The 25,979-nt window shown below is 37.4% G+C and overlaps 1 protein-coding gene across 1 annotated transcript; it reads left to right on the forward strand.

The window, feature by feature from the left end:
* Window positions 1-24,539, forward strand: CNOT9 (CCR4-NOT transcription complex subunit 9). Its single transcript, XM_081260731.1, has 8 exons — window positions 1-400; window positions 9,294-9,473; window positions 10,428-10,543; window positions 12,143-12,252; window positions 17,637-17,746; window positions 21,640-21,738; window positions 22,143-22,234; window positions 23,763-24,539. The coding sequence occupies exons 1-8, from the start codon at window positions 377-379 to the stop codon at window positions 23,929-23,931; spliced, it is 900 nt and encodes a 299-aa protein (XP_081116857.1). The 5' UTR covers window positions 1-376; the 3' UTR covers window positions 23,932-24,539.
* The last annotated feature ends 1,440 nt before the right edge of the window (window positions 24,540-25,979 follow it).

The raw sequence follows: 25,979 nt of genomic DNA on the forward strand, positions 1-25,979 counted from the left end.
GCAACGCTTGTCCTCCCAAGCCTGTTGGTCTTTTCCCGCTCTTCCCTGGCCTTTGCAGGAGGGACAGAGTACGCACTCCGCTAGGGATACCTGCTTGATTCCGAGGAGTGCGGGAACTAATAGGTCACAGAAGTCCTTTTGGTCTTAAATTTTCAAGGGGTAAAGGACATACTCTGGGACTGTTAACTAGGCCGAAGGCCCGGAGGCGGGAAGAGGTTGTGTGGGTGGGGTCAAGGGTGAGAGGTCAGAAGGCAACGAAGGGGGCGGAGCGAGTGGAGACGGATGGCGGCTCATCTTCCTTGGCGGCGGAGGCGCTGAAGCTGGGACGCGGGTCCGGCGCGTCCAACGAAAGAAGGAGAGCAGCGGCTGCCCCAACATGCACAGCCTGGCGACAGCAGCGGTGAGTGGCTGGGCCCACATCCTTCCTCAGCCCCGCCGTTCGGCCTCCCCTAGTTCCCTGCGTCGGGCCCGAGTCTAGCCGCTTCTGCTCCCCGCCCGCGAGTCCCCGGCCCCCTCAACACCTCTCCGGGACGGTGTTGGAGCCTGCCCCCACTTTTCTCGCCGGACGCCTCTCGCGGCCTCCCGCGCGGCACTTCGTATTCTTTTTTTTAGCCGGCGGGGCCTGGTCCTACGCCGGCTGCGCTCTCTGTGCAGCCCCGGCCGGCCATTCATTGATTCATTGCGCTGGCCGACAGTTTCAGGACACCAGTCGTGTGCTGGGCGCTGGCAGGGATGAGGGAAATTCCATGATCAGACCGACTCGTCTGCTGCGCTTCAGACTCACCGCCTAGGCACATCGCAGCGGGAAGGAAATGGCCTCTGGTTCTAACCAGTCGCTGTGCATCGAGGCCCTTAGAAATGCATAATTATTGCATCTGACTTGTGGTTCTCTGCATTGAAAACCTTTCTCGCACAACTCGTTCGACCAAAGTGATCTTTAAACAAGAAATACGGATAGTGTAATTCACCTGTCTGAAACAACTCTTGTGGGCTTCCTATTGCACTTAGGTAAATCTGGACTTCTCCACATGGCCTGAAAGGCCCCATGTAATGTGGTCCTTATACACATTTACCGCTTTGTTTGATGCACCTTTTGGCCTCTATGCCTGGAATTTCCTTTCTACCTCTCCAAGCTTACAAACACATAAAGCATATGAATCTAACTGGTTCCTTTTCTCGCGTGTCTCCACCTAAATGTGCTGCAGTGAATTTCCCTGAGCACACTATAGAAAGTACTCATGACTTTTCTTTCAGAGCAATCTTTACAGCACTCATCCCAATGTGTAATTATTGGATTTGTTGACTTGTTTGAAGTCTGTCTCCGTTGTCTGTCTCCCTGTTGAGTGCACATAAGGACTAAGGGCAGGGACAGGGATAGTGTGAATCCTGATAACTTCTTTTCCTCAATGCCAGGACAATTCCTGGTACAAAGTAAAGACTCAATTTGCCCGATTTGAAAGACTGCGGATGAGGAAACTGACCACTGGGAGTTCATAACCATAAAGGGGAAAAGGGATCTTTTGATTTGTGCACACTCCTCTGAAGGCCATTTCCACTTTGATTTCACCAAGGGCAAGTGATTTAAGGAGAGTCATATACTAAAGTTGCATTATGAGGAAAAACGACAAAACACAAAATAGAACACAAAAACTGCCTTAATTTTAAATATAAAATGAAAAATTCAGCTGATTATAACTAAGCTATAGAAAACATTGTTCTTGAAATTTGATCTCTGTTGTCTTGGCATTTCCAGAACCAGTGATATCTGGGCCTCCTCTCACCATGTTTCTAGGTGTTTGTAACTATTCAAAGTGGAGAAGTATCTTTTGTAGCTCTCAATTAAGTAAGTCTAATTTCTTTACCTCTTCTGTTATTTGAAATTGTACCTATAATTTGAGAAGAAGGAAGTTGGGAGGTGTGGTTCCTGCTTGTAAGGAAGAGGCTGAATAAAGGAAATCCTTCCAAGGTTGGCTGTCAAAATCTGATTGTGTCCTCTGCACGATTTGTACCTTTGATTCTGGCCTCTGTGTGGAATGCCCTTTCTACCTCTCCCCACTTAGAGACACATTCAGCATGTGAATCTAACTGGTTCCTTTTCCCTCTTCCCTATACCTCCCCAGACTCTATATTCAGTTTGTTTTATTTTCAGTTGCACCCTAATGCATTTTTTTTAAGTACCCTTTTTTTTTTTTTTTTTTTAAGTACTGGGGCACTCAACCACTGAGCCACATCCCTAGCCCTATCTTGTATTTTTATATAGAGATGGTCTCACTGAGTTGCTTAACACCTCACTTTTGCCAAGGCTGGCTTTGAACTCTGGATCGTCTTCTCTCAGCCTCTGGAGGCTCTGGGATTACTGGAGTGCACTACCACACCTGGCTTAATGTATCTTTTGAACAGCCATTAAAACTGTAGTACATTACTTAAATATTCAATACATGTTTCTTAATTGTTTTACAATTCCTCACGTTAGCTTAAAGATTTGAATTTTTCTTGCATTTGCACTTGTTATGCTGTTTGCACCACTCATACAAGGATATTTAATTAGTGATGAAACTGAAACATAAAAAGTTGAGCCACCTCCTTCTCAATCCCTCATTTCTTTCCTTTGTATTCTTCTGTTCTGAGTAAAAGGCCAGTAATGATGTATCATTCACTAGAAATTGAGAAGAGTTAATACTTGCAACAGCGCCTACAGTACGCTAAACTAAACAGCAGGAAAATCATCCCTGTAGGAAGGGAGACAGAAAGTACTATCAAAGAAGAATGTAATCACATGTGAATGTAGGATGTTCTTCATTAGTGGGAGAATAAGTGATTTAGAGATACTTGAAAAAATATCTTAAATTTTATCTTCAGTAGTATTTTACTGTACTAAAAATTTATAGTTAGTTCTTGTCATTATGGATATATCCCATCAATTTCATTGCTGTCGCTAGAAACTGTAACATCCTTCTGAAATTATATTTTGAAATCCAAGTGGAAATGGCCTTCAGAGGAGTGTGCTCAAGTCAATTTTCTCTCTATTAAATGGGAACAGAAGTACTACACAGAATTAGTCTAAAAAATAATAAGAATAACAAATTGCTCTCCGCTTGGCTAGGTTCGCTTACTGGTTAAATGACTCTTGATTCTTTTCTTGATAAAGTAACGTACTACTATGTTGCTTCAGATTAATAGAACTACCGATCTTCTTGTGCCATAGGTCTTCTGTAACAGAGGTGTTTAGTTATGCTAGTAAAATAGACAAATGTAAACCTTTATGTGATGCATTAGATATGCATTTTAAAATTCTTTTCACTGATTTCTGTTGGCAGTTTTAGCATCTGTCAACTTTTGTGTTTCTCTCGCTGTCCAACTAACCAGCAGCATCATTAGTTTGTTGGTATGTGGTGCTGAGGATCGAACCCGGGCCGCACGCATGCCAGGCGAGCGCGCTACCGCTTGAGCCACATCCCCAGCCCTCATTAGTTGTTTTATATCTTTGTGTTGACGCTGTGATTGACTCCCAGATGCCCTCCCCATTGACAAGTAGAACTATGCACTCTACAGTATCTAATTCATTGTTTTCTCCCAAGTCTCCTACTGAAGCTCTAAGCAAGTTGCTGAACTTTTCTTAACTTTATTCATCCATTTTTTAAAGTTATCTTGGGAAAAAAAAAACAACATTTAGCTCTTAAGTTAATGAGGATAAGATTTTTAGGTTTCAGTTTGGTGTAGTTTGGTTTGTGATGCTGGGGATGGAACCCAGAGCCTCATGCATGCAAGGAAGCATTCTGTCACTGAACTACATCCCTAACCCTAGAAAGTATATTATATAATAGTATTATTATTATGTTGATGTGCAAAACCACATGTTGAGTCACAGACTTAAGATAATAATTTTCATTTCGAACTAATCCTATATTTTATTTACTGTGACATTTTCTTTTTTTTGTGTGTGTGTGTGTGTTAGTGACAGGGTCTTGCTGAGTTGCTAACTGCCTCACTAAGTTGCTGAACTGGCTTTGAACTCGTGATTCTCTTGCCTCAGCCTCCTGAGCCACTGGGATTATAGGCATACACCACCTCGTCTGACTTGGACCTTTATTTATTTATGTTTCTGAGAATTGAACTGTTTGCTAGGCAAGCGTTCTACCACTGAGCTACAACCTCAGCCTTACTGTCCATTTTCATTGGTAGGAAAATAAAGAACTATGGCCCTTAAAACATAAAGTGATATTGATAATTTGGCTATTTTCTGTTTAAGAAAGTCATCAACATCAATTTTTTAATTTACTCAAAGGGGATATTATCAATAAATTTGAGTGTGTTTTATTTAAAATAACTTCTAAATATCTTTCTACTTTTCATATTAAATGTTAGGATATTTCATAGATAGAAGAACAACTGTCTGTATCATCGTGTTTTTGATACTTGTAATTAACCATTGATGTCCCACTTTCGTAAATGTCTTGCCTGTGCTGAGCTTTGTGGAAAGAAAAATAAAAGTGTTACTCAAAATACATTTTCTGCATACAAACCATTAAACAAAAATGGGGAAACATGCCTGCCATGGTGTCACATACCTATAACCCAGCAAACTCAGGAACCTGAGACAAGATCATGGCATGTTCAAGACCATTCTGGTCAACTTAGCAAAACCCTATCTCAGAATAAAATAAACACTTGAAAAAGGACTATGGATGTAGCTGAGTGGTAGAGCTCTTGCCTAGCCTGTATGAAGCCCTATTTCAGTCCTGAGGACCACAGAAAAAGAACAGTTCCCTAATAAGTTTTGATAAAAACATGTTTTTAGGTTTCTTTTTTTCTTTGTTTTTTTTTTTTTTTTTTTTTTTTTAGTTGTTGATAGACCTTTATTTTATTTATTTATATATGGTGCTGAGAATCGAACACAGTGCCTCACATATGCCAGGCAAGTGCACTAGCACTGAGCCCCAGCCCCAGCTTGATAATATATTTTTAAACATAACTCTTTTTTTTTTTTTTTTTTAAAGAGAGAGTGAGAGAGGGGGGAGAGAGAGAGAGAGAATTTTTTTTAATATTTATTTTTTAGTTCTCGGCGGACACAACATCTTTGTTGGTATGTGGTGCTGAGGATCGAACCCGGGCCGCACGCATGCCAGGCGAGCGCGCTACCTCTTGAGCCACATCCCCAGCCCTTAAACATAACTCTTGAAAGGACTATTGACTTTAGCAGGTTATAATTAAAATGCAGTAATGTACATCAGCCCTTTTAGTTGTAGTTGGACACAATATCGTTTATTTTTATGTGGTGCTGAGGATTGAACCCAGGGTCCCGCACATGTGAGGCGAGCGCTCTACCATTGAGCCACAACCCCAGCCCCGGTAAAACACATTCTAAATCATACTTCTCAAATAATTTTGTGTCTGAGTATGTAATTGAACTGTTTATCCAAATCCAAATTAGTGAACTATGTCAGAATACTAAACTTGAAGTTCTGTAGATTCTTTTTATATTTTATTTAGAGACAGGGTCATGCTGAGTTGCTGAGGCTGACTTTGAACTCACAATCCTCCTGCCTCAGCCTCCCAAGCTACTGGGATTACAGGTGTGTGCCACCAAACCCGGCAAAGTCAGCCCTGATCAGCAGAAAATATTCATGGGTACCTAGGGCTGGTTGAAAAGGACATTAAAGAACTTTCTGGGATAATGGAAGTGATCTACATCTTAATTGTGGTGGTTACTAGACGTATAAATTTGTCAAAATTCATTGACACATACACTTAAACTGGCATGCTTTGTATGCAAATTATACCTCAATAAAACTGATGTCTCAGAACTGAATGAAATAATTTCTAAGGTAGAAATGACTAAAGCCAGTAATTATTTAATTTAGTTCCTGCACTTTAATAAAATTGAGATTTGAAAAGTTAATGACTTATCCTAGGTTGCAGAATTCTAGAAATGGCTAATCTGGGTTTTAAAGCCATGCGGGCTTGCAATTTAGTGTGCATTCATTCCATTTATGCACTTATATAGTTATTTGCAAATTGAGGTCTTTTCTGTTTTTTTTTTTTTTTTTAATTTGATAAACATTTTTTTATTTGATTCTGCAAGAAGTCCATGAATTACCTAAAATTATGTGTAGGTTTTTACGTTTTTGTATTGTGTGTTTTTCTGAGGAAAAGACCCATATTTTCTTTTAATTTTAATATTTATTTTTCAGTTTTCAGCGGACACAACATCTTTTGTTTGTATGTAGTGCTAAGGATCGAACCCGGGCCACACGCATGCCAGGCCAGCATGCTACCGCTGAGCCACATCCCCAGCCCCCATATTTTCATTTGATGCTTTTTTTTTAGTTGTAGTTGAACACAATACCTTTATTTTATTTATTTTATGTGGTGCTGAGGATCGAACCCAGGGCCTCGAACACGCTAGGCGAACGCTATACTGCTGAGCCACAACCCCAGCCCCTTCATATCAACCATAGCTTTGGAAATGTGTTAGTAGATTAAAATAGACCTTTATCATCTGAACTAGAAATCTTTAGAGAGTTTGAGACAGGGTCTCACTGTGTTACCCAAGGTGACTTGAAATCAGGCTTACCTGATCCTCTTGCCTTAGCCTCCTAAGTAGCTGGGACTACAAGTGCATTCTACTACACCTGGCTTGGTGATCTTTATAATGGGATGAGGAGGAAATCTGCCCACTGTTTCGCTGGTTGTAAAATGAGGATAATAAGTACCTTTGTTGTAAACCTTAAATAAAACTGCCTTTATAAATACACACAGTTCCCTTCTTCCTCACCCATTCTACCCCTTGTTTCACTCCTCATCCCCTTTTAGGAAGAGTTTAATTTTTAGATCTTCTGTTTTTGTGAAAGGTATGCCTAAATAGTCCTTGAGATTCAGAAAATAAGATACATTTTGCATTTTATTATCATCATGATCTAATGAAGACCCGGGGCAGTGGTGCAAGCCTGTAATCCCAGCAACTTGGGAGGATGAGACAGGAGGAATGCAAATTTGAGTTCAGTCAAAGCAATTTAGCAAGCTCTAAGCAATGTAGCTATGCCCTGTCTCAAAATAAAAAGTAGATGGGTTAGGGTTGTGGTTCAGCAATCAGGCACTTGCCTAGCTTGTACAAGGTGCTGGGTTCGATCCTCAATACCACATAAAAATAAATAGTTATTGTGTCCAACTACAATTTAAAAGTGCCAGAAAGTAAAATTTAGCCCGTGTTTCCATTCATCTTTTAAGGTGATGGAAAACTCTAAATAAATAAACACATACCCTTTCTTCTAGTAGGAATAACAAATACTATAGTTTTTGAGTTAGAACCTATCTGCAGCAACATGGAAAGGGTAAGTACTTGAACAATACTGCTTTTGCTGGAGGAATGTTCTTTCAATCTTCTTTGTTGCCCTAGGAGCCTTTGATTCATTTAGGAGCATCACCAGTCAGAATTGCAGCTTTTAGCAGTTTACTGTAATAGAAGTTGTAAGCTGCATGATAATTCAGTCCGTTTTGCCAACTTGTGGTTCATTCTATTAGGCAAGTGAAATAAATACCAAGATAAAAGCTTCTAATCAAGTTTCCATTTATAGAAGGCCATCATTCAGGTTAGATAGAGGAAATTTGAGTCCATCTCAAAGTCCATCTTATACTTCTTCAACAAAAGCAATTCTTTCTGTTGTCTTTCTATCTATGCAGTGGGTAGGTCTTCATTCCATCACACCAAAATGTATTGGGAACTTGTCAATATTATGAGAAGCTGTGTAATACACTTCAAGAAAGCATTTGCAGGGGCTGGGGATGTGGCTCAACCGGTAGCGCGCCCGCCTGGAATGCGTGCGGCCCGGGTTCGATCCTCCAGCACCACATACAAACAAAGATGTTGTGTCCGCCAATAACTAATAAATAAATAAATATTTTTTAAAAAAAGAAAGCATTTGCATATACAGCTTTATACCTGGATGAATTGAGCAAGTCAGCTCTTCTGAGTGTTAGTTATTTTATCTGCGAGTGTAGCTCACCTTTTTATCTACCCATCTACCCTTTTATTTCCTCATGATTTGGTAAATACTCCATGAAAAACTATTGGGCATAGGTGATAGAAATCACCATGAATTTGTAGAAGTTTATAAGTTTAGAAACAGCAATTGTAATAATTTTTTTAGTCTGTCATCTCATTTTCAAGATGAGAATAATTAAGGATCTTAAGGTTACAAGGCTATTTGGCAAATGTGGAGAATTGTAGAAATGCTCAAATTTAGGAGGAATGTTGCAATTCTTCAGCAAAGCAGTGAAAGCATGTTTTAAAATTTTGCTTAGTTCTTATGTTAGTAATAATGGATGCTTTGAAAGGGATGGACATGCAGTGTATATGTAAGAATCATTTGGGGCTGGAGCAGTAGCTCAGTGGCAGAGCACTTGCCTTATGTGTGAGGCACTGGGTTTGATCTTTAGCACCACATAAAAATGAAACAAATAAAGGCATTTAAAAAAAAAAGAATCTTTTGGAGGGATCAGGAATGTGGCTCATGGAAGAGTGCTTGCCTGTCATGCACAAGGCCCTGGGTTCAATCCCTAGCGCCATTAAAAAAAAAAAAAAAAATCAAGAGAAAGAACTTTTCCATGTTGTGGGTTTTCTGATCCATGGAAAAGGTTGTCAAAATTAATAAGAAGGAATCAGTAATGGATGGGAAGAGTATAATTTTTTCCCTCTCAGTAATTAATGGTTTGAACAAATGTTTATGCAGAAGCTTTTATTATATATAGTGAAACTTAAAGCTCCTATGTAAATCTCTAGCCTTGGAAATAACTATTGTTAACATGTGTCCTAGAAATGTGGTATGTAAATATAAGAATATGTTTGTATATATTAGTGGAAGCATGTTATACAGGTTATTCTGTTCCCCCTTTCTTTTTTTTTTTTTTTTTTTTTTACTATTAGTATATATAGAACTGTCTTTACTAAACTTCATAGTATTAATTATAGACATGCACCAATACTTATTTAACTAGTCCCTTATTGATAAATCGTTGTCAGTTTCTGCTTTTAAAAAGCACAACAGTAAACATCCTGGTGTATATTCAGTAAGCCCAAGTAAACTTGGGATAAATTCCTAAACATGGAATTATTAATGCATGTGAGCACTGATAACTGACAAATAGGTTGAACTAGTTTACATGAAGAGTATATATTAAGAAAAGCTCCCCTGGTGTTTATGAAAAATACATTTCCTCTAAAGCACTGTTACAGGGTAAGATTTTGTTCGATTCTAATTAACTCACATTTTCTTTTTCTTTTTTTTCCCCTGAAGCCTGTGCCTACTGCACTGGCTCAAGTAGATAGGGAAAAGATCTATCAGTGGATCAACGAGCTGTCCAGTCCTGAGACAAGGGAAAATGCTTTGCTAGAGCTAAGTAAGAAGCGAGAATCTGTTCCTGACCTTGCACCCATGCTGTGGCATTCATTTGGTACTATTGCAGCACTTTTACAGGTGAGTATATATCTCTGAGTAACAGTTCAGTCAGATTCATTGCACTTGAATTTTTCTGTGCCTTTGCTTAAAGGACTTTGAATACTTTAAACGGATGGAGGTTTTTTTGTTGTTTTGTTGTTTTTGTTTTTTGTGCTGGGGGATCAGAGCCTTGTGCTTGCAAGGCAAGCACTCTACCAACTGAGCTATATCCCCAGCCCAGACCTTTTTTTTTTCATAGTAGTAGATGGACACAATACTTTTACATTATTTACGAATTTTATATGGTGCTGAGAATTAAACCCAGTGCCTCATACATGCTAGGCAAGCACTCTGTCACCAAGCTACAACCACAGCCTCTTATAAAAACATTTTGCATAGAGGTTTTACAATTAAAATAAATGGAATTGTATTCAGCAAACTATCACTTTTTGATTGAGTACCTATCATGTTCACTGCTATTTATACATATCCTCACTAATACTTGGCTAAGTATGTCCTTCTGCTCCTCTTTTGAAGTTGCTACCTAACCAAAATAAACTTCTTTGTGAGTCACTTTGGTTGACTTACTAATAATTTCTGGCCGGTGATTAATCATTATAACTTAAAGCAGGATGACAAAAAGAGAAATTATAAAAATATAAGGGTCCCTCAGGTGACAGACTCAGTAGCTGCAGAAAGAAAAAAATATAGATGACTACAGTTGTTTCTGTAGAATCCTCCTAGAGACACATGTAGAAATGCCTTAGGTAATTAGTCAAATATGTTTGTGATCAAAGGATAAGAGCATTGTTTATTTCTACTCCTTCTTTGATACTTCAGTTTTTGTAGGATACATGTAGTTCAAAGGCTTTTTTGTTTTTGTTTTTGCTTTACTTTAATATGAATTAATATTATAATTAGTAGTACTTTAATATGAATTAATTTTATAATTAGTTACTCCTCGTTCATCTGGTGCTGATTTCCATTTTTTAGGAAATTGTAAATATTTATCCGTCTATTAACCCACCCACGTTGACAGCACACCAATCTAACAGAGTTTGCAATGCTCTGGCATTACTGCAGTGTGTGGCATCACACCCAGAAACCAGGTAAATGCTTTGAGTGAGTTGGTAGGGGGAGGTTTATATTAAAAACAATTCTAAACTGTTGCTGCGTGAAAACGGAAGGGATGTGTAATGTGGGGTTTTTTTTTTTTTTTGTATCTTCAGGACTCTTACTTTTTCCCATTCATGACAATGAACTTTAAAAGAGCAATATACCACAGGAAAGGTGATACAGCTGCTTCTCCATCCCAAATCTATCATAGACAACTCTGCTATACATAATATATAATAGTAATTCGTAAATATTATTTAAGCTTTTTTCCCCCACTAAACCCTTATTTGACTTCAAAATCCTACTCAACATAGGATTCTAGGAATTGGCTTGAAAGTTAACTTTTTTACCATTTTTGCATATCTGGAAAATTAGGAAAAGGGAAATAACCTGTTCAGGAATCTGTTTTGTGGCTCTCATGGTCCCTGAAACACTTGTTAAACCCTTTTTTCTCTTTGTCCAGTTTTCTTATGACATCTGAGTGTTTTGTGGCACTGTGACCTTTCAGAGATTTAGAAAATTAGGAAGAAAATTATTTTTAAGCACTTAACAAAAATCCAAGAGTAATTTGTTAAAAATCTTGGGTGTTGATTCTGCTACAGGTATAACAATAAATAATACAAAGTAATAGACTGGTTTTAAGAATGCTTAGTATATTTGAAATGCCCTAACAAAAAAGAAAAGTGCATTTAAACATAGCATATAAACCTTATGATGACTACTTTGTCTTGTCATCTTGGTTTATAAGTTTTATCTATTCAGTCCTAAATTAGGTGAGGAGGTAACCTAGGAGAATCTCCTGGGAACTTAATAGCATTTAGTGATCTGGGGGTTTTTTGTTTTTTTAGTTGTATGAACACAGTACCTTTATTTATTTTTATGTGGTGCTGAGGATCGAACCCAGTGCCTCACACATGCAAGGCAAGCACTCTACCACTGAACCACAACCCCAGCCCCAAGTGATATGTTTTTTAAATTCACAGTTGGCTATTTTAAGTTAAACAGTCTTTAAGGTACATGGTGCTGATTACAGAGAAATGTGTTCCCTTATCCACCCTGCCCTGTACTAGTATTGTTCAGTAGAGGCACCATTGACATTTTGAATTGGATAAGTCTTGATAGTGGGAAAAGAAAAGCAAGAGAGGACTGTCATATGCATTGTAGGATGTTTAGTTGCATCTTTGGCCTCTATCAATTGAATGCCAGTACCTTCAACATCCCTTAATTCTGACAACCAAAATGAATCCAGACATTGTTAAACATTCCATAGGAGCTAAAGCACCCTATTTGAGAGCCATTCGTTGAAACTAATGACCCATAAATTTCCTTTCTGAGGATTGTTATAGGCCTTACAGAATTAACTGCTTGGATTTGAATGTTCAAAATACTTAGAAATCGAGCTGGGATTGTGGTGGGTGGTAGAGCACTTGCCTAGCACGTGTGAGACCCTGGGTTCGATCCTCAGCACCACATAGAAATAAATAAATAAAATGGGGATATTGTGTCCAACTACAACTAAAAAATAAATATTAAAAAAAAATACTTAGAAATCATCTTCAAGCTCTGAATGTGATTTTTTTTTTTTCTTCCAGGTCAGCTTTTCTTGCAGCACACATCCCACTTTTTTTGTACCCCTTTTTGCACACTGTCAGCAAAACACGTCCCTTTGAGTATCTTCGGCTTACTAGCCTTGGAGTTATTGGTAAGTTGTTAGGGTTGTTTTGTAAGCCTGAAATCCTCATTCTGAAGTGGTCTAAGTTGAAATATTTTGTCTTGCTTCTTATGACTTATTCTTTTTGTCTTTGAATTTATCCCATTCATTAATAACTGAGTTATGGGAACATGATAAATGATTGTCAAACACCATACTACATGTTGTAAGACTTTGAGGACTAATATTTAGAATTCAGTTCAGTATGTATGTAGAAACATTTGCTGGCAAGGGAGAGTAAAGAATAATAATTTGATTCAACAGAATATTATTACAGGAATAAAAGTAATTCTGGACTTACCTTCTTTTAATGTTTTTTTTTTTTTTTCCCACTTATAAGCTCTTCTCCCATAAGTTAAGGGGTTTACTTTCTACTACTTTACCTAGTTATTTTTTTCATGCTTCAGTTAGTGTTTTTATGTATAATTACTGTGGGGAATATAGGTGAAATACTTATTGCTCAAGAATATAACATATCAACTATTTCAGACCTCAGACTCCTAAGTAGTAAGGAACTATCTTTGGAATATCTACTATATTATGGAATATAATACATTCAAGAAGATTTATTTTCCAAATCACCCTTTCTTTCTTAGTGTCTTTTAAGTTTTTTGCTTTTGTACTAACCAAAAAAAAAAGAATACTAATTACACAGACTTGGTAATGTATTGTTTTAATGCTCAACCTGTGTTTGTGTCCCTATAATTATAGACCATAGGGCTGGGGATGTGGCTCAAGCGGTAGCGCGCTTGCCTGGCATGCGTGCGGCCCGGGTTCGATCCTCAGCACCTCATACCAACAAAGATGTTGTGTCCGCCGAGAACTAAAAAATAAATATTAAAAAAAAAAAATTCTAAAAAAAAAAAAATTATAGACCATAAATCAGGAAATGATTTTAAAAGTTGGTATTTCCAAGATGTATGTCTCAAGTACATTTTATTCTTCTAAGGAGTAACCATTACCTTTTTTTTTTTTTTTTAATTGATGGACAGCATGTCTTTATTTTATTTTTTTTATATGTGGTGCTAAGGATCGAACTCAGTGCCTCATATGTGCAAGGCAAACACTCTGCCACTGAGCTACAGCCCCAGCCCAACCATTACCTTATATGCTTCAAATGAATGTTTCTGGTTTTTACATCTCCCAGTTGGTACTCTAATTAGAAATTTTTCCCAATAATATTCTTTTCTGCTTTTAAGCTACCAGAATTTTTCATGTAGGGCATCAGTATAATTCCAGCCAAAATAAAATACTTAGATCCTTAATTCTTTCTTAACTCATCTTACTTTTGCTGGTTTTATTGACCATTACAGTGGGGTGGTAAATTTATGAGATATTAGGATAAAGGTTAAGAATGAGGAGATAATAAAGTTCTAAGCCAGCTTTAGCAACATAGACCTTAAACAACTCAGTGAGGCCATCTCTAATAAAATATATATGTATTTTTTATATATATGTATATATAAAAGAAACTACCAAAAGAAGCAAATTAAATCAAACAAAAAAAAAGGTAATGGTAAAGACTGACAGTTAAAACAAGAGGTAAAAATCATTGAAACCAGACTGGGAATGTAGCTTAGTGATAGAGTACTTGTCTAGCGTACTCGAGGCTCTTCCTAGAACCATAAAAAAGAAATGAGTGAAACCAAAAGTTGATTCATTGGGGGGAAGTCAGTACAGATTACAAATATGAATGAATGAGGATACATCACTTGACTCTTCAGACTTTAAAAGGATAATAAAGGGATATTAACAGCTCTGCTTAAAAATTAACAACTTAGATGAAATAGTAAAATTCTTTAAGAGACACTATTTGTCAGATTGCACTCAAGAAATAATAGATACTACATCAATGTTTATAGCAGCTCAGTTCACAATAGCTAAGGTATGGAACCAACCTAGGAGCCCTACAGCAGATGAATGAATAAAGAAAATGTGGTATGTGTACACAATGGGATATTATTCAGCTATAAATAAGAATGAAATTATAGCATTTGCTGGTAAACAGATGGAACGGGAGACTGTCATGGAGTTGAGAGATGTAGAATTTTTAAATTGCCAATTCTAAATTGAAATAAGCCAATCTCAAAAAACCAAAGACCAAATGTTCTCTCTGATATGTAGATGCTAACACACACAATAAGGGGGGGAGGTAAGAATAGAAGTTAATGGATTAGACCAAGGAGAATGAAGGGAAGGGAGGGAGGATGAGAATAGGAAAGACAGTGGAATGAATTGTACATAACTTTCCTATGTTCATGTATGAATACATAACCAGTGTAACTCCACATGGTGTACAACTACAAGAATGGGAAGTTATACTCCATGTATGTATAATATGTCAAAAAACACTGTACTGTCATGTATATCTAAAAGAAATAATAGATAACTTGAGTAGTCTTGTATCTATTAAATTGCTTTTCTAGTTAAAAACTTTTTAACTTAGAACACTGTAGGCTCTGATGGTTTTATTAGTGTCCTATACCAGAAATTGAAAGAAGAAATAAACCAGTTCTGCACATTTCCACAACATAGAAGGAAGGGGAAATCTTTCAACTTTTGTGAGGCCTGCATTACACTGACCATAAAAGCAGAGACTTTACAAGAAAAGCAAATCACAGGCTAGTATCCCTCATGAACACTGGTGTAGAAATCTTCAATAAAATACTAATAAACTCAGCAATAAATAAAAAAGATCATTATGAATATAAATGTGGTTCAACTTTTCAAATATCAACCAATATGACCTGTCAACAGAAGAGAGAAGAAAAAAATCATACAATCATTTCTGTAGATAGATTTTCTGTTCTCAGATTTTCATATGTTGAAACCTTATCCCCTAATGTCATGGAATTTAGAGATGAGCCTTTTGGGACGCGATTAAATTAAGATGAGGACAGGACCCTCATGATGAGATTAGTATTATAAATATATAGACAAGGGGCTGGGGATGTGGCTCAAGCGGTAGCACGCTCGCCTGGCATGCGTGCGGCCCGGGTTCGATCCTCAGCACCACATACAAATAAAGATGTTGTGTCCGCTGAAAACTAAAAAATAAATATTAAAATTCTCTCTCTCTCTCTCTCTCTCTCAAAAAAAAGTTTAAATAAATAAATATATATATATAGACAATGAGCGATCTTGCTTTCTTTCTGTCCTTGCCACATGAGGGCACAGCAAGAGGGTATACATCTTCAAGTCAAGAAGAGAGCCCTTACCAGAACCCTTCCTTATTGGCATTGTGATATCAGGCTTCCAGCTTCCAGAACTGTAAGAAAATAAATTTCAGGTTTTTTTCAGTTATGTAAGTCAGCAGTCTATGGCAGCCTGACCCAATGCACTGATCTTAAAATTCATAAAGAAAGTGGGTTGGAGGGTTTAGTGTTAGAGTGTTTGCCTTGTAAGCCTGAGACTCTAGGTTCAATCCACAGTACTACAAAAAATAAATAAAATTTACACGGAAAGACAGAGGAACTAAAAAATTCAAACACTTTTTAAAAGAAGAGCAAAGTTGGAAGATGTATACTACCTAATCCAGACCTACTGGAAAACTACAGTAGTTAAGACATTGTGGTATTGGATAAAATTAACTTGTAAATCATTGCAGCAGAATGGAGAGTCCAGACACATACATGGTCAGTTGGTGTTTGATAAAAGTGCAGAGACAATTTAGTGGAGAAAAAGATTGTCTTTTCAACAAATAATACTATAAAAAAATTGAATATCAATATGTAGAACAGTGAATCACGATCCATACCTATATTCTAAATTAATTCAGGGCTGGGGTTGTAGCTCCGAGGTAGAGCACATGCCTTGAATGCGAAAGGTACTGGGTTCGATCCTCAGCATCACATAAAAATAAACAAACCATATTGTGTCCATGTACAGCTAAAATATTTTTTAATATTTATTTATTTATTTTAGTTGTAAGTAAACACAACACCTTTATTTCATTTTTATGTGGTGCTGAGGATCGAACCCAGGGCCTCACGCATGCTAGGTGAGCGCTCTATCTCTGAGCCACAACCCCAGCCCCAACTAAAAATTTTTTTTTTCGCAAAGAGAGAAGTTTTTTTTAATATTTATTTTTTAGTTTTTTCGGTGGACACAACATCTTTATTTTTATGTGGTGCTGAGGATTGAACCCAGTGCCCTGTGCATGCCAGGCGAGTGTATTACCGCTTGAGCCACATCCCCAGCCCCCAACTAAAATATTTTTTAAAATTTTAATTCAGTATGGTTCATAGGTCTACATTTTAAATCTAAATGAAAAAATTAATTTGATAGCTACCTTAGGCCACATTAGAAAATTATTCATGCTGGTTGATGTGGAGTTTAGAGATATAGCATTATAATTTACCGGTTCTGGCATTCCCCATTCTTTCTCAAGATAATTGATTTTAGTTATTACAGATTCAGGTATTTATTTAAAAACTAGTGATGCATTGAGCAGCTTAAGTCATTTAAGGGGCCCTGCTTCCCTGTGTATAGACTGAAAAAGATGTCAGTGAGCTATGTCCATCGCCTGATCAGCTTTATCATTCATTTTTATCAGTGACTAGAAACTCACAGAATAATAGAATGGAATGAATTTTAGGAGTCATCTGTTCTTGTCTCATTTTATTGATAAAGAAATAGATCTACAAAGGGAAAGTAACTATCAAGTTGGTAAACTAACTGGGGACACAGGATTATAATCTAGGTGTGTGTTTGTCTCTTGTTTGTAATTTTTAAAAAAAATTTAGTTGTAGATGGACACAGTACCTTTATTTTGTTTATTTTATTTTTTTATGTGGTGCTAAGGATCAAATCCAGTGCCTCACACGTTAGGCAAGCACTCTACCACTGAGCCACAACCCCAGCCCTGTAATTTTTTTTTTTTGTAATTTCCTTAGTTTTGTCCTACAATATTTGTGCTCTTTGAGAAAACAGGCAATTAAATAACCTGTGAGTGGTGTTTCAAATTGACACCATTTCTTTGCTACCTGGAAATATGCTTTTATACTGATGTAGAATTCTCCCTAACCTAAAATAAGTAGAGGACAGATTGGTGGTATTGTTCTAAGATCGTCTAACAAGAATGATAAACATATTATTTAAAAGGTGGCTAAACCACTGCTAACTGTAGGATGAACCAAACTTGATGTCTGGTCTTTCGGTGATGACTAATAAAATCAATCTGTGCTTTTCTTCTTTTTTTTTTTTTTTTTTTTTTTTTTTTTAATAGAGGTGTGAATCTGATTCTTTGGCATAGAAACCTCAGTTTGTGTTCTGAGTTATTTAAATTCCACAACTAACTTGACGAGCAGTACAAAATTAATTTAAGTGAAAATCCTGACTCAAAAATAATTTTTTGTTTATCATATTTTCTTTAGGGGCCTTGGTGAAAACAGATGAGCAAGAAGTAATCAACTTTTTATTGACAACAGAAATTATCCCTTTGTGTTTGCGCATTATGGAATCTGGAAGTGAACTTTCTAAAACAGTATGTGCCTTTACTGGTCTACGTTGTTTTGGCTCTTGAACTGCTGCTTTTATGATCCAAGGATCACTTTCTGCCTCTTTTATCTCATTTTTCCCTCTGAGAATTTTGTTGTCTTGCCTTATTGTCTTAAGACATTAATGTTGTGTCCAATTCTTGGGCCATCCTAATGTTTTCCTTTTGTAGGTGGCTTGGCTTGCCTTTTTTTGTGTGGATATCTATAAACTTCTTTATTAGTTTTTAAATTATTTAATAATCTGTATCATATTTTTATTAGAAGAGCATAACCCTGCTTTTGTTTTTGTTTTTATGGTTTTATTTCACATCATTTGATTTTTCTCATGGCTTCTTTTCCATTTTGCTAACTCTATTTTGCAGTATCCAACTTCTGCTCTAATCACAATAAATTTTTTTAAATGAATGAATATTACAACATCAGCCCTAAAGTATAGATAATTATTACTTGTTACCTCTTTTGGGGGTATGTCTCCATAGTTTCCATGTGGAGATTTCTATCAAGGATTATTATTTTAAGTGATAGATAAGGAGAAGTTCTATGAACTTTAAGTCAAGTACTTTACCTCCAGATACCTTTTTTATTTGGTACTGAGGAATGAACTCAGGGGCACATCCCCAGCCCTATTTTGTATTTTGTTTAGAGACAGGGTCTCACTGAGTTGCTTAGTGCCTCGCTATTGCTGAGGCTGGCTCTGAAATCGCAATCCTCCTGCCTTAGCCTCCTGAGCCTCTGGGATCATAGGCATGTGCCACTGCCCCGGGCTCCAAATACTTTTCCAGTAAGTCCTCCATTCTGTGATGTGTATGTGTGTGTGTTAAGGAAATTTATACCTCTGTCCGCAGTTTTCTGCTTATACACACAAAAGACAAGTGACATGTGAACTTTTATTTCATGCTTTTCATAATTCTTCTCTAATTTTAGTTATTTTTATTAATTTCAGTGTATTTCAAGGACAGGATTAGAATGCATAAAACTGTATGCTCATCTTTTATTATTATTTGCCTGTGAAGAATTTGGTTTTGGTATTGTTTTTGTTTTTCTCTCTTTCTTTTTGCAGTACTAGGGATGAAACCCAGGGCTCATGAATGATAGGCAAGCTCTCTCCCTCTTAGCTATATCCCCAGCCTTGTGAATAGGTTTTTCAAGTTGACTTCTTATAACTATGGCAGAAATACTCATTTCTACTTTGGTGACATCTCTTTAAATGTAGGCAAAACATCTCTGTTAAGAAAACATTTTCGGGGCTGGGGATGTGGCTCAAGCGGTAGCGTGCTCGCCTGGCAAGCGTGCGGCCCAGGTTCGATCCTCAGCACCACATACAAAGATGTTGTGTCCGCCGAAAACTAAAAAATAAATAATAAAAAATTCTAAAAAAAAAAAAAATAAGAAGAAGAAAGAAAACATTTTCCAAACTTATTTTATTACAGGATATTCTGTAAGTTGTATTTTGTCTGAAGACCAACAAGACTGAGATATAATGAAACCTTAATACATTAAAGAAAGGTCTTTTTTTTTTTTTTCTTTTTTATTGTTGGTTGTTCAAAACATTACATAGTTCTTTTTTTTTTTTGGTTGTTCACAACATTACAAAGCTCTTGACATATTATATTTCATACATTAGATTGAAGTGGGTTATGAACCCCCAATTTTACCCCAAATGCAGATTGCAGAATCACGTCAGTTACACATCCACAATTTTACATATTAATTGCTATAAGAAATTAAGGGCGGGGCTGGGGATGTGGCTCATGCGTGCAGCCCGGGTTCGATCCTCAGCACCACATACAAACAAAGCTGTTGTGTCCACCGAAAACTAAAAAATAAATATTAAAATTTTTTTAAAAAAAGGAATTAAGGGGGAAATATGTTTTAAATGCCATAAACATTACATATTTTGATTAGGTAATCTACATAATATAGACCAGTGATAAATGAGTAGACAACACAAATGTTAATTAGTAAGTAATCTTGTTATTCTTAGGCATGGTGTTCCTGTTTCATAAATACTAATTATTGCATAATTTGTTACATTTACTAAGTGTCTGATATGTGCCTTTTTTGGAACTGGGGAGTGAATCCAGGAGCACTTAGCCAGCCCCATTTTTGTATTTTATTTAGAGATGGGGTCTCACTGAGTTACTTAGGGCCTCACAAGTTGCTGAGGCTGGCTGTAAACTTGATTTTGGTTTTTGTGTTTTTTTAGAGTGAGAGAATTTTTTTTTTTAATATTTATTTTTTAGTTATCGGCGGACACAACATCTTTGTTTGTATGTGGTGCTGAGGATCGAACCCAGGCCACACACATGCCAGGCGAGCGGTAGCTTGAGCCATATCCCCAGCCCCAAGGCTGGCTGTAAACTTGTGATCCTCCTGCCTCAGCCTCCCGAGCCACTGGTATTACAGGCTTGTACCATCACGCCCAATGCCAATTATTGTAACCACTATATGTGCATTATTCCAGCAGAGTCTCACAATTGTCACCTCCATGGCACAGATGAGAAACAAAGGCTTAGGGTACTTAATTTACCTAAAATTTCATAGAAATGATGAAACATTATATCTTAGTATTCCTACTTTGTTTCTTATATTTCAACAGCGAGGTAAGGAAACAAGCCAGGCAAGGTGGTACAAACTCTAATCCCAGCTACTTGGGAGGCTAAAGGCAAAGGAATCTCAAGTTTGAGGCCAGTCTGGGCAATTTCACAAGACTCTGTCTCAAAATTTAAAAAAGGACTAGGCATGCAACCCAGTGGTTGAATACCCTGGGTTCAATCCCCAGAACTGCCCCCCAAAAAAAAGGGAAAAAAAAGGAAGAAGAAGAAAGGAAACAATGTATCTTAGGAGATATTAAAGCAAATTCATGTTATATGTCATCAGCTTTTCATTTGATGATATCAAAAACATGGTAAAAACTTGATTGGGAAAGTGATTCTGAGGTTTGGGGGTTTTCTGGTTTGTTTTTAGTTTCAGAATTTTAATTTTATGAGAAATTTTAAATTTCACATCTGGAAAAAGTAGAGAAATTTCAGAATAATTAGAGTAAGTGGAAACTTAAAATAGACTAAGAATAAGCCTTAGAATATTTCGAGAAAACTACTAAAAGTATTATATGGTAACCAAATATCCTCAGTTACCCCTGTTCTTCAAGCTCTGAATATTTGTGGCCAGTCTATATTCAGAATCCCAAAAGAATTCTCTGCCACCTGAGTCTTGTGTTTATTGCATTCTTCAGATTTCAAAGGAATATATGACCTCTCTCCCACAAACCCACAGAAAATATAAGAACCTAGCCTTCTCCCAAATTTATCAGGCATATAACGCTGATCTTCCATCCACTTAATCCACATACTGAAGCTTTTTTTTTTTTTTATTTTTTTTTATTTTTGTCAATCTTGGGTTTGTTCTTGTTCTTGTTTGGTGGTGTGGGGATTGAGCTTTGTCACTTGTTAGCTTTGTCACTTGGAACCTTATCCTGGCACTTTGATTAGTAGTTTATGCATGTCACATAATAGATGTTCTATAACCTGGATTTTTAAAAATCTGTAGGACTTGCCCTTTTATGTAAATTGAAAATAACAGTTTCTACCTCATAAGTTTATTGGAAGAATTTATTTGGGAAGATAACAGTGTCTACCTCATAAGTTTACTGGGAAGATAAAATAAGGGTATATAAATCCTTTAGAAAAAAATCCTGATGTATAGTGATGTTCAGTATGGTAATATTTTTAACTTTTTGTACTAAGCATATGTGGTAGAATAAGTTGTATGTGGTATATAGGGGTCTCTGCTTGTGCAATTTACTGATTGATGGGAAATTGAGTGGACAATTGGTTAGTAAGTCTGAGCAACTTTTTAAACTCTTTTTGTTTTACTCCAGGTTGCCACATTCATCCTCCAGAAGATCCTCTTAGATGACACTGGTTTGGCTTATATATGTCAGACATATGAACGTTTCTCCCATGTTGCCATGATCTTGGTGAGTTTTTTCACCTACTTCATTTTCATCCTTGGCCCCCCACACTAGAGATTAAATCCAGGTGTGCCCTGCCACTTAGCTTCATCCCCAGCCCTTTTTATTTTGAGATAGGGTCTCACTAAATTGAGACTGACCTCAAACTTAAAATTCTAGTACCTCAGCCTCTTAAGTAACTGGGATTACAGGTGTGGGCTATAATGCCCATCCCCCTTTGCAAATACTTCTGATCCCACAGCTTAGTCTGTTTGCAGTTGGCATTCAGCAGGTTTAGTCTTCTAATTAGAAATAGCAATTCTGGAACCTTTATAATGATTTTTAGACAATCTAATCTCCAATGTCAATTACAATTATTTTCTGTTTTGTGTTTTTTTTTCCTACCTTTCTCCCTATTTGGGGCAAAACAGGGTAAAATGGTCCTGCAGCTATCCAAAGAGCCTTCTGCCCGTCTTTTGAAGCATGTAGTAAGATGTTACCTTCGACTCTCAGATAATCCCAGGTAAACATTTACAGGATTTATAATATTTAAGGGAAATACTCTGCTGATTGGACTCCACATCTCATGTCATAGATCCCTGAATCTTTAACACAGGAAGGGATATAATTTTATTTAGTTGGTTTTAGATAGAGTTCCTTTTAAAATCCAAAATTCCTTTTAAAATCTAAAATGCTAAATTTGAAAAATCCATCATAGGTATATCTTCCCAATGTAATTCTCTATCCTACTCTGAAATTCCAGAGTCTAGGTAATTGCAAGGGAAACCCTATGTAATGCATTACTCCTGTGGTTTGAGCTTTCTGTTGCTATTCCAAGTGGTCAGAAAGAGAAGTATACTTCAAAGATCATCTTAGAAAGGACCATAACCCAGAAGACTCTAAAATTATATTTCTAATTCTCTGGTTCCTGTAAAGTCCTTTGAGCTAATTATTTCATCTCCTTATGTTGATAATCTTTGTCAGAAATCATACGTTGTAGATATAATTGATTTTAGAAATGTTTGACCTTTTGTTTCATAAATCCATTATTTATTTTGAAAGCTACTTGTTCAGATTCTGCCAAACCACATAATGGAGTGATTTCTGTATTCCTAGAAATAGGGATAATTGATTTAATGTGAACTTAGTCTCCTGCCACTAGAGTTATTTTTTGTTTGTTTGTTTGGGGGTTTTTGTTTGTTTGTTTTGTAGATGGACACAATACCTTTATTTTATTTTATTTTATTTTATTTTATGTGGTGCTGAGTTTTGAACCCAGTGCCTCACACATGGTAGGCAAGTGCTCTCTACTGAGCCACAACCCCAGGCCCAGCCCTACCTATCTCTTTGACCATTTTGTCCTTTTCTTCAGTGGTTCTGTTTTCACTGTGATTTGAAAATGTGTTGATTTAATATTGTACTTGAATAAAATAGCTATAACTTTGTTTAAATTAGCTATAAAGTAGTTAACGTTTACCTTTTATAGGTTTTCAAATTTGACTTTCTACTATTTATTATTTCAAAGAAAATGAAATGTTTAAAAGTTTATCTGATAATTTTTGGTTTTTGTCATGTATCCAATATTTTAAAATATAAAATTGAAGCAATTTCTGTAAAGATACAAATTGGTAAAGCTAGTACAAAGTTAAAATTTATTATTTGTCATATACAAGTGAGGTCATTTGCTATTTAATATACTGATTTTTGAAATTATTTCATTTACTGTAACTCACCTATTTCCAACCTGAGTATTTTGACAGTATTGACTGTAAAAATATCCGAAAGCAGTTTGAAGTAAGTTATTACATCTTTTTTTTCCATTTTGCTTTTGCATGAAATTCTACAGTGGGGCATCATTCTGAAAATATTTACAGACTACAGATTCTGGAGGTCTCTGAGCCTATGAACTTATTTAAGTGATTTCTTAGTATAACTTGACAGAGCAGTAGATTCCCAGAATACTGTATACCTAAGAAAGCAACTCTTGCCTAGCCCCAAAATGTGGGTTTATTTGTTGGTCTTCCTGGTTGGTTTGTTTGTTTCTGATGTAGGGCACGTGAAGCACTCAGGCAGTGCCTCCCTGACCAGCTGAAGGACACAACTTTTGCCCAGGTGCTAAAAGATGACACCACCACGAAACGCTGGCTTGCACAACTGGTGAAGAACCTGCAAGAGGGACAGGTCACCGATCCCCGGGGTATCCCCCTGCCCCCTCAGTGATCCTCCCTTGTCCCCTCCCACCACTCCCCTAAGTTGGGGAAGGGAAGGGGAACCTACGAGGAAAACAGCTCAGGTTTTATCACCGACTGGGAATAGAGAACCTCAATGCTGAACTGCACTGGAGAAAAGGGGCAGTGTACTCCCGCTGAGGTGTACGGGCTGCCATCTCAGGCTGCCTTGAGGACCTGGGCTCTCTGCTACTCCCGGGAAATGGGCTCCTAACACAGCAGTCTGCCACCACAGCCCCAGGAGGATGTCAACACCAGCAAATGCTGTATTTGCAGCATGCCCAAGATGACCCTGCTCTTCCACCTCTACCTAGCTACTGGCAGGGAGGGGAGACAGTGGTGAAAGCAGCACTCTAGGCATGATGAACGCCTGGGACCAAGCCATGTGGCGTTTTTTACTTGCCTTCCTGGAAGACTCAAGATGTGTCTCTTAATTCTCTCTCTCTCAGTGTTTGTTTACTTTGGATTTTTTGTTTTTAATCTCAGAGAGAGGTGTGTTTAATGGACAAAAGCTGTAATTTTCAGCAAAACTTTGTCAATTGGCACTGTTTACAAGTCTGTTAGCTGCATAAGCTTAATAAAAAGTTGGTCTGGGCATTACATCCCCTCTGATGCAGGCCGATAGCTGCATCAAGCTGTTGGGAGAAATGGGAGGCAGGGGTAAGATGTAAAGCCAAAGGACAGCAGGAACCCAACGCCTGAATACCTTCCTTCTCTCATTCTTTTACTCTCATTCCTGAATGCCACAAGGACCTTAACCTTGTTTTTGGCTTTAGCTGCTAGCTTTTCCAAATCTTAATGCTTTTCCTTTTTCCACTTCCCTCCTATTAAACTTAAAACAGACGTCTTAATTCATCTGGATATCCTGAAAGGGTATAGTATTGGGGCAGAAAAAGGGTTGTGGTCTTCAAAGATATACTCAGATGACTTAAAAGGGAGGTGCCTGGGATTAAGGTGATTAGCCACCTGATCCCATTCTTTAAGTGTGAATTTCAACAGCTTCATCTGTCTTCATGATTGTACTTGAAGCAGTATTGATTGAATGAGTTTATTTCATTCAGATTTAAGATGGAGGGCTAGACTCTGCTCACAAGTTTGTTTCTTGGGATGTTTTTCCTCCCCTTTTAACACAATTTCTTGTGGTCTGGGAATTACAGGGTTGTCACAAAATATTTTTTCACTTGTTCATATTGTGTGGGAGAATTGTTCTTCCTCCTTTGGAGCTTTAGATGACTATTCACAATTTTCAGGCTTGAATCTATATCTTAGTGTAAACTGCCTTGCTTTTCCCTTGTTAGTACCTGTTCTTTCTCTCATTCCCATCTCCAGTCAAAGATGGGATTGCTGATTGAACTCTAGAGAGGGACCAAGTCTTTCTGTCCATATCTCACGAAATTGAAGATGTCTTTGAATAAGTTTGGGGAGGGTCTATAAGGGGAAAGTTTAGAGAAACCTTTGCAGAGGCAGTTTTGCCAACCCAAGGGCTTTCAAGCCGACTTTCACAAAGGGAGCCGGTCTTATTAGTTGGCTTCTGTCTCTTTTAGAGCCAGGAAAGTAGTAATTAAGTAGCCTAGATGTAGGAAGGGTAGAATAAGCACTTATTCCCCTCCCTACCAAAAGGAAGAGAACCTGGACACCTCAGTAGTCTCAAGCCTGAAGAGGAGAGGTCTTGGAGAAAGCAGAGGACAGCATGGAATCGATAGATGTCTTGACTCCCTTCAGCCACAGCCTGCAATCTGAAGAATCCAACTAGGGTAACCTTGATTTTGACAACCGCCTTCCTGCTGAGCCAAAGTTTTCTCATTCCCCCTCCACTGGGGAAGCAGCTGAGGTCCAGGGCCTTGCTCCCTGGGAAATTTCTCTGTCCATCTTTCGGTGCATTGGCCATGTTACTGTGCCAATAGTGTCTTAATTCTTATCCCATCTATTCTCAGCTGGCCTTGGAACCCACATAGGAGTTAATGGGGGGGGGGGATGGGTATTCTTCCTGTGGTTGGTCCTAATGTTACATGTATTATATAAAGAGACCCTCTCCCCTTA

The sequence above is a fragment of the Spermophilus citellus genome (genome assembly GCF_964194105.1).
Source record: "Spermophilus citellus genome assembly, chromosome: 11".
Classification (NCBI taxonomy): Eukaryota; Metazoa; Chordata; class Mammalia; order Rodentia; family Sciuridae; genus Spermophilus; species Spermophilus citellus.